At 41.9% G+C, this 10301-nt stretch overlaps 1 protein-coding gene across 3 annotated transcripts in view; it reads right to left on the reverse strand.

Annotated features, from left to right (window-relative positions):
- spint1a (serine peptidase inhibitor, Kunitz type 1 a) overlaps positions 1-5799 on the reverse strand; it is a 45753-nt gene extending 39954 nt beyond the window's left edge. The window contains exons 1-2 of one of the 3 annotated variants that reach the window (XM_039741403.1): positions 5653-5799; positions 4857-5260 (exon numbers count right to left, since the gene is read on the reverse strand). In XM_039741403.1, coding sequence (XP_039597337.1) covers positions 4857-5259 — 403 coding nt within the window. In that variant the 5' untranslated portion in view covers position 5260; positions 5653-5799. Of the gene's footprint in view, positions 1-4856; positions 5261-5523 lie in introns of all 3 variants that reach the window. The other 2 variants (XM_039741402.1, XM_039741401.1) reach the window with 2 other exon arrangements.
- Positions 5800-10301: the final 4502 nt, after the last annotated feature.

Here is a 10301-nt window from a genome sequence, read left to right on the forward strand (position 1 = left end):
AGGAATTTCTCTCCGATAATGTGATGATTTTTTTTTTTTTATACAGTAAATAACCGAGGCACAACCCTGGAATCAATTTCCTTTTGTGTCCCAGTCTGTCAGATATCATGTTTAAATTTTGTATCTCATAGCATTGCAAAGTTATACTGCACAGCACAAGATGCCCCATTTTGGAAACATTATAAACACTCCAAGACCTAAATAATCTTTCAAGTATTACAGTTGCAGTTATAAACACACACACACACTATAAATCACTCTGAAACAATTTTTAACTACACTACCAACAAAAACTTTCAGAACACCTCAGTTTTTCCAGGTTTTCTTCAAATTTAAATCAGTTGAAATGCAAATGGATGCACTGGAAAAAAAAGCTGGTATGCAAAATGTATGTATTTAGTTTAATCCAGATGTTAAACGCAAGAAAAAAAAAAGCAACAACAAAACTAAATAAAATCACACTAAACCTTTGTGGAGCAGGTGACAGGAGAAGCCATGTGAATTGCAGTACAAAAAACCCAATCTATTGTAGGAAATGTAAGGCTTCTCTATGTCTAGTGGTAAACATAAATTGGTTCAAGGCCAGGCAGGAAAAAGAATTTTGAAAGTAAAGTTTTGGATGAGTACATAATAAAAGGTACATAAACTACTGGTTAGACATTTTAGAACACCTCAGTTTTTCTTTAGTTTTAATCAACTGAAATGCAATGAATGACCTAAAATGGTGAAAAGGTACGCAGTAAACTGCCATCGACAGGCTGAAGCCTAATAGTTTATTCCCTGAAGGCGGCCCATTTGTAATAGTCTGAAATTTCCTTTTTTCCAGTTTTTGCCAACCTAAAAAAAACTTTAAATCGGTTTACTCCCAGACGGTCTTAAAGTGGAGAAGGACAAACAAACTGTGATGGCCTTTACTACACTATTGGCACGCAGACTTATCTCGGACAACTGAAAGAATCCCAACTCTTCTATTCTAAGTCAGTGAGTAACCGATGTTTAAATATTATTTGAAACTGGAAAAAAATTCTCATTAGAGGGTCTGTGCAGAACGTTTTCAACACCTGGCAGGATCTGATCAGTAACATTTTAGAATAAGCTTTTAAAGCACTGAGGAAGCAGATTCTCTCCCCTTTTTTCTCCTCCATTTATTATTATTCACTTATTAATTCAACTACTTACTTATTTCTACAAACTAAGTTTTACTCTGCAGGCTTAGCTCTCTCTCAGGGGTGGGAGTCAATTTGTTTTCGATCTTATGTTTGTAAAAATTGATTTATTTGTATGGAATGTTGTGCGATTAATAAAATCAATAAAATAAAATTAAAAAAACACATTAAATTTAAACCTCTGGACGTGTACTGCTTACCTTTTCACCATTTTAGGTCATTCATTGCATTTCAGTTGATTAAAACTAAAGAAAAACTGAGGTGTTCTAAAATGTCTGACCAGTAGTTTATGTACCCTTTTTTTTTTTTTATGTACTCATCCAAAACTTTACTTTCAAAATTATTTTCGTGCCAGGCCTTGAACCAATTTATGTTTACCACTAGACACAGAGAAGCCTTACATTTCCTACAATAGATTGGGTTTTTTGTACTGCAATTCTCATGGCTTCTCCTGTCTCCCACTCCACAAAGGTTTAGCGTGATTTTATTTATTTTTGTTGTTGCTTTTTTCTTGCATTTCAAATCTGGATTAAACTAAATACATACATTTGCATGCCAGTTTTTTTCCAATGCAGTGCCTTTTCTGGTAAACCTGGGCACAGAGTACAAACATGCAGCACATCAACACCACCATTCACACAGGAGCCAATACAGATTGTCCAATCAATTTAAAATAGCATATTTTTGGCTTGCAAGTCCGAAACTGGCATATTCAAAAGCAAGGAGTGCCAGCAGTGACATTGGATCAAAGAGAGGCTCTCCATGATAGTTCACACGGTGCGATTCAGTGGCATTCACTCGAAAATGATGGGGTCCCTACGTGAAACTGAGAGCTGGAGCATGGCGTGATTAAAAATACATTCCACCAAAGAATGATCCACTCGGACACTGGAAGAGCACCACTCCTAAAACTAACAAAGGAGACGGAGTCCAGATGTGGTAATTGAACCCATGATGCCATAAAACCATATTTCTCAACACTTCAAAGTTATACTATAAGCAAAACATACTCACAAATCAAGCACAGCATCAACTACATAAGCAAATGTGGCATTCTCAATGGAATCCAAACTGTGGCTCAAGGCCTTCATATTCTGTATCAATCGCAGCCTGTAACTTTTCTAGGACTTCCTCAATCGTGTTTTTTTGAAGATGACATTTCCCTGGTGCAAAACTCAAGTTTTACTGCACAGAAACCAAACAATCTGCATGTAGTTTAACAGAAGCTTTGTACGTAAAGAGGAGATGCCATATGTGCAATTTATTTCCTGCCTGTCATGCATGGCTGTGACATGTAATATGAGTGACCAATCATAGACAACTACACATCACTGGAATGCTCTAAACCTCAGCCGTCCAATGGTGAAGAGTCTTTCAATGTTATGTGAAATTATCACTGAATGTTGCTCAGCGGAGGCGGGATCTTTGATAAAAGCAGATTCACTCAGCTGTGATGTGCAGCTCACCTCAGTGTGCAAATCACTTATTTAACTAATGAAAGAAAGAAAATATGGAAACTTGCGATTTATTTGAAAAAGAAAATCCCGAGCATTTTGCAATGTACACAAACAACTTTGAAATATGGTGGTGTTCTGATGGCGGGTCACACCTTGTGCACAAGTGGCTACGCAAAGCATACAATTATTCAACTCAAAATTATATAAATCGAGCACATCAGTCTCGCTTAAAATTGTCCAAAAATGTTCCCAGGTCAAGATCCAACCTGCAAACGTTGCAATCAAGTTCCTGCCTCACTGGGTCACATGTTCTGGACCTGCACCAAATTAACATCATTCTGGACCAAAATCTTTAAATGGCTTTCGCTGTTAATGTCATTAGCTGTTAATTCATGAACAGCTGTGTTTGGTGGGCTTAAAGTGGAGAAGGGCAAACAAACTGTGATGGCCTTTACTACACTATTGGCACTGGAAGAATCCTAACTCTTCTATTCTAAGTCAGTGGGTAACTGATGTTATATACTATTTCAAATTGGGAAAAAAAATCTAATTCTCACTAGAGGATCTGTGCAGAACTCTTTAAAAACCTGGCAGGATCTGATCAATAACATTTTAGAATAAGCTTTTAAAGCACTGAGGAAGCAGATTCCCTAATTTTTATCATTATTCACTTATTAAATTGTCTATTTACTTATTTTTACCAGTTTTAAGTTTTACTCTGCTGGCATAGCTCTTTCTCAGGGGTGGGGGTCGATTTGTTTTCGATCCTATTTTTGTAAAAATTGATTTATTTGTCTGCGGTGGGTTGGCACCCTGCCCAGGATTGGTTCCTGCCTTGTGCTCTGTGTTGGCTGGGATTGGCTCCAGCAGACCCCCGTGACCCTGTATTCGCATTCAGCGGGTTAGAAAATGGATGGGTGGATGGATGATTTATTTGTATGGAATGTTGTGCGATTGTAATAAAAATCAAAAAAGTCATTGCTTATAAAAACTATTTTCCGTTTACAGATTTGTAATGGACTTTATCCAAACATCCTCCACAATGGACTGAAGACATATCTAGGGTTGCTTCAACATTTTGAATCCAGTGCTGGTGGGGAACACCCCAGCCCCGCACGACATAAAATTGGACTGGGTGGGGTTGAGAATGTGATGTTATCCAAATTGATTGTAAAGAATTGTTCCATTGTCATTATCCTTTGTTTTTTTCTCTTCTAGTAGCAATGCTGGCAAGCTACGTATGAAACCCATTTGGTTTCACACGCTAAATCCCTAGAGGGGATTGAATCATCAATCACCGTGTGGAGTACCAATCAACATTTCAGCCACAACAGTGGGTCTCACAAATCAACAGCACTTCACTACACAAAAGCTGAGATAACGTGCATGATTCACACACAAGGCATTCCAGACAGGAATCAAAGCAGAGTGCAGTTGCTGCAAGATGGCATTACCAACTGTATCTAAAGTGTTTTTACTATTTGAAGGGAGATCTGTGTAAGAAAGAAGGGGCTAGGCAAGTAAGTGTACAACAGATGAGAACTGAGCAGGCTGGTCAGCATTGCACCTACACTTTAGAACAGTTAATCCGCATGAAGCGAAGCATGTTTGGGCCCACAGTCTGTACCTGGATGGGAAACCATCCGAGAAAAGCTTGGGTTGCTGCTGGAAGAGACATTAGTGAGGCCAGCAGGGGCTGCTTACCCAATGGTCTGTCTGCAGATACCAATTCCCTAGTGGAGTGACTGGAGACACAGGGCTGTAAAAACTGGCAATCATCATTCAGAAGAGACCTGAGTCTATGTGGTCATAAAAGCTCCCTGGGCATAGGGTGAGCATACTAGTGCAAAATGGCTTCTGTCGCATCATCCAGTTCAATTGGTCACATTGGTATTACATACAAACGGCTATAAAGCCAACACTCATTGACCCACCTCTAATACGTGTGCTACGTTCGTTTAGCTCTCCACATGGAGCATGGGAAAGGCGCTAATTTCCTCCAGCTACATCCCAAACACTTGTGTATTGTGACAGTACCGTTGATCATCTCTAAAGATATTCGCACTTAAATCTGTAAAACAAAACCTTACTTACGCGAACTCCTTGGTAAAGTCCGACTTCACTGCCAGCTACACCAAGGATGCTCGCCCGACGCCCGGATGTGAGTGCGCGTGCACGCGTGTGTTCCCACAGGTAAACCTCTCCCCTCCATGCAACCACCCGGCCGGCTCACCTTCAGGATTAGGTGGCTTCGAAAGGTACGTGTTCGACACCGTCGTCAAGATGTAGTTGGCGAAGCCGTCCTTCTTGATGAACTTGCACACAAAACTCTGTTTGTAAATACAATCGAAAAGGAAGCAGTCGTGGGTGAGCTCCTCGTGAGGTCCCTCCACCATCGCTAGATTACAGTGCGAGTCGAGACAGCAGGCGCGCAAGCACTCAGTCCACCGGGTGACGTTGGGCGACGCCAGAAATGTCGCACCCCTCTGCACCGAGTCGTCAGTGTCCAGAACGAAACCGGGCGTCCCAGTGGTGAACTTTCCCAGGCAGGTCTCCCCGAAACTTTCTCCGTCCGCCGCGAAGGCGAGCGTACAAAAAATAGGCAGCAGGAACACCGGGAGCTTTTCGGGAAACATTCTGAGGGAAAAAATAAATCAGTCAATCAATCGGCACACAGTCTTCAGAATCTCTTCAAATTACTTGAAAGGTGACGCTTTCTTAAGCTGTGCGCAACTGTAGAACTTTTAGCGAAAACATTATAAAGTCCGAATTACTCCCCAGAAAAAACACACTTCTAAAATACCCGAAACATCAGATTGCCTAACTTCTCTCCCACCACTAGTCGAGATGCCTCCCCCACCTTCCTCCCTGCCTTTTGTTTTTATTTTCGATCGCCTGACCTGTTGTTCCAAGAGCACTCCCTCCGTCTCAGCTCTGGACAGCCTCGAATGAGCTCCCTCGCGGATCTTCTGTTTCACCTCAAACTTTTCGATCTCCTACCCCCCTCCTTCGGTCTTCTACTCACTCACGGCTTATCTCTTGGATTCAGCCGAAACTCAGACGTTGGGTGGTGCCTCTTGTTGAGATCACGGAACCCTGGCCTTTTCGTTTCCTTTCTTTCTTCTGTCCGCCTCGCAGGTGTGCCTCTTACCTGCAGAGCCCAGGAAGTGGAATGTGATGCGTTAGGGCGGGGCGTCCGATGACGTTAGTAGGGAGTGTCAGTCGGTATTGACGAAACACTTTCAATGAAGTTAAAACCGAAGCCGTTCGTGCAATGTAGCATTGTAGGGTGATTAATTTGTCACGAGCTGCTCGAAAACGCAACGTAGAAAATATGATCGGGGATTCATACCGAGCAACGCATGACAGATTGCGACTTTATAAAGTTCATACAAATCTGACCAACTCCAAGATTGTCTGCGAGTGTCTGAAGTAGACCCCCTGTGTTGTATTATTCGAGAATACCAAGAGATACCGGAGACAACCAGCATTTTTCCTTTCACAGAACAATTACTAAAAGGACGGAATAATTAAACATGTATAACAGTCGTATCAACGTACTAACCCCCAGTTCCTATTCTTCCGTTTTCTTTCTCCACATAACCAATCGCCACAAAATAAACGTCTTCGTGCAAGTAAAATTACCCATAAACTGACGACACCGAGTGTTCAGATCTTTTAAGGAAAACTGAAAAATCCTCTATATACATGTTTATTTATTCCATCCATCCACAAGTCCATCTAGGGTCGCGCCCGCCCCAACAAGCATCGGGCGTAAGCCAGAAACAGTCCCTGGACGGGGCGCAAGGTAAATACAAGCGCATACATGGCACACGCATCAATGTCCTCGAACCTGCATGACTTTGCAAGGGAACCGGATCACGCCGATTAAAGTGGAACCTGGAAATTATACACTCAAGACAGGGAACACATGGGACGTGACCTCCTTACTGTGAGGTAGCAGCGCTATTGCTGAGCCACCGTGCGCCCCACGTGTTTAATTATTAACTGTATAAAGTGCACGGAGTTTGCACGTTTTCCCCGTGTCTGCGTGAGTTTTTCACCGGGTGCTCCAGTTTCCTCACTCAGTCCGAAGACTTACAGGTAATTTAAATTGTCGATTCCTAATTGGCCCTAGTGTGTGTTTGGTTTGTATGTGAGCTCGCCCTGCGATGGACTGGCGCCCTCATGCCTTGTGCCCAATGCTAGCTGGGATGGACACTAGCAGACCCCCGCGACCCCGTTCAGAACTAAGCGGGTGAAAAACTGATTGACTGACTAAATTATTTAAACGAAGTTAACAATGTATCTGTAAAATGTAATACGTATGCTTTAATGCATTCTACCATGTAAATGACATAAGGTATACATCTTGGGATTCTAAATGTTCGTAGAGCAGTAACATCATGAATTTTTGAATATAACGTATTCTGTGCGGTGATGGCTGCTTACGGCTCCTCTCGACACAAAAGGAAGTCCGTTTAAGAAGCCCGTAGCGGTTAACGAGTGGGTCGGGGAGCACTTGCACTTAAACATCGATTTTAAGACGGTCGACTTTAATGATGACATAAACTATGAAGTTAAATTGAAAATTTAGTAATTAAAGTGGCAATTTCGACTTTAACCACGAAAAACGACACTTTTTATTGGCTAACGAAAAAGATTACAATATACAAGCTTTCGAGGCAACTCGGGCCCCTTGCATATTGTAATCTTTTTAGTTAGCCAATAAAAGGTGTTATTTTGCTTGGCTGTTCTCTACATTCATAATGGCTAACACAGTACAACACCCTAGTACTACAGACTTTAATCACGAAATAGACATTTTTTTTCTCAGTGACTCTAATACGCTTCCGTGCGATGTGCATGCTAAAGTGCTTAATGGTTAAGTCTGTGTGTCCCTCACTCGCGTTTTTAAGTGCAGGTTCAAAAAACTTTATGTACACTGCCGTCCAAAAGTCTGGAATGACCCAGAAATGTTCGTGTTTTTGATAAATGTATACTTTTTAAAACCAAAGTACCATTAAAAATACAACCAAGACGTTAATCATGTTACAAATGGCTATTACTGCCTGAAATGACATAAATGTGTAATTTATTGGTCTCATATGAGTGCAAAGCCCCATTATCAGCAGCCACTACTTCAGTGTCCTAGTTGTGAACTCTTTTTAGCTTGTCTGTAATTAATTACGGTTAAATGCTAATTGGTTATTAGAGAAAGATTTGCAATTACATTACCACAGCAAAATCGTGTATTTCTGTTCAATATGGTAAATCAAAAACTAATAGATTAAAAATCAGTCATTTCAAGAAATAATAGACATTTGCAACGTTAATAATGTCAGTCAGTCATTGCCCAACCCGCTATATCCTAACACAGGGTCACAGGGTCTGCTGGAGCCAATCCCAGCCAACACAGGGTGCAAGGCAGGAACAAATCCCCCGGGCAGGGCGCCAGCCCACCGCAGGGCACACACACACACACACACCTACCCTGCATGTCTTTGGACTGGTGGGAGGAAACCCACGCAGACAAGGGGAGAACATGCAAACTCCACTCCACGCAGGGAGGACCCAGGAAGCGAACCCAGGTCTCTTTACTGTCAGGTGGCAGCGCTACCCACTGCACCACTGTGCCGCCCCATTAATAATGTATTGATTATAATTTTAAATCAGTTTAATGGCACTTTAAAAAAAAAAAAAGCATCCACATTTGCCAAAGACACAACCATTTCCGGGTGATTCCAAACATTTGCACGCTAGTGTATGTCAATGGTGCATTGGGTGGTATGGTAGCACAGGGCATATCGGCTGACTCCCAGCTTCAGGGACCTGAGACCCCTCGCTTTGTGAGGTTGTTCTCCCCATGTCCTTGTGATGTTTCTCTCAGTAACCAGTTTTGTTCCCATATCCCAGAGGTGTTCAGGTTACACATACAGGGTGACACAGAAAAATGGGAACCTTTGAAAAACCCAATACAAATAGAAGAAATCCAACAAAAAACATTTATTGACAGCAATTGAAGCACTACAACAGTAATCCAAATTATCAATGTCTAAAAATGAAGTCCTGTAGATGTCGTCCTCCCGTACGTATGCATTCTTCCAATCTGCTGTTGAGGTTCCCCATTGATCGCTGCAACATCTCAGCTGGGATACCACGAATTTCGTCTTGAATTCTTTGTTTCAATTCATTCGGTGTCCTTGACCGAGTCGTGTAGACCCGACTCTTAAGGTAGCCCCGCAAGAAAAAAAATCACAAACGGACAAATCCGGTGATCTTGAGGGCCAGGGAATGTCACCGAATCTTGAGATGACACAGTTACCGAACAATTCTCGCACAGCTGCCATTGATGGCCTTGCAGTGTGCGATGTCGCACCATCCTGTTGAAACCAGGTTTCGCGAAGTTGCGGAAAATTGTTCAATGCAGGTGCAACAAAAGATTGCAACATCTCAACATTTCAAATGTTCCCATTTTTCTGTGTCACCCTGTATTTGTCATCTGTAAAGTGCAAGTGTATGCAGGAGTGTGCTCTGAGATGGAGAGGTGTCATTTCTAAGGTTGGTCCTCGTTTATGGGATTAAAAAAATGAATGGTTAATGGTACCAGCAAGGAAACCCAGCAGAGTGCTTATATTTTTTATTTCCATTTAATGAACGTTTGGTAATGGGGTCAAAAATCAACTATCGAGGTTAAGATTAGGTTCTGATTCTCTAATGGTGGAAAAAGTGGATTTTTTTGCACAATGTGTGTATGAGTGTTTGTGTGTCCATGGAAACTTATGTACAGCATTAACATCCAAAAAATTGACCTTTTTTAAATAAGTTGCATCATTTTGCCTTGTTACATTTTGATTTGATTCTTATCTCCATATCCATTTGACCTACGAGTACAGGGTGGGCCATTTATATGGATACACCTTAATAAAATGGGAATGGTTGGTGATATTAACTTCCTGTTTGTGGCACATTAGTATATGTGAGGGGGGAAACTTTTCAAGATGGGTGGTGACCATGGTGGCCATTTGGAAGTCGGCCATTTTGGATCCAACTTTTGTTTTTTCAATAGGAAGAGGGTCATGTGACACATCAAACTTATTGGGAATTTCACAAGAAAAACAATGGTGTGCTTGGTTTTAACGTAACTTTATTCTTTCATGAGTTATTTACAAGTTTCTGACCACTTATAAAATGTGTTCAAAGTGCTGCCCATTGTGTTGGATTGTCAACGCAACCCTCTTCTCCCACTCTTCACACACTGATAGCAACACCGCAGGAGAAATGCTAGCACAGGCTTCCAGTATCCGTAGTTTCAGGTGCTGCACATCTCGTATCTTCACAGCATAGACAATTGCCTTCTGATGACCCCAAAGATAAAAGTCTAAGGGGGTCAGTTCGGGAGACCTTTGGGGGCCATTCAACTGGCCCACGACGACCAATCCACTTTCCAGGAAACTGTTCATCTAGGAATGCTCGGACCTGACACCCATAATGAGGTGGTGCACCATCTTGCTGGAAAAACTCAGGGAACGTGCCAGCTTCAGTGCATAAAGAGGGAAACACGTCATCATGTAGCAATTTCGCATATCCAGTGGCCTTGAGGTTTCCATTGATGAAGAATGGCCCCACTATCTTTGTACCCCATATACCACACCATACCATCAATTTTTTTGTTCCA

The sequence above is a fragment of the Polypterus senegalus genome, chromosome 18, assembly GCF_016835505.1.
Source record: "Polypterus senegalus isolate Bchr_013 chromosome 18, ASM1683550v1, whole genome shotgun sequence".
Lineage (NCBI taxonomy): Eukaryota > Metazoa > Chordata > Cladistia > Polypteriformes > Polypteridae > Polypterus > Polypterus senegalus.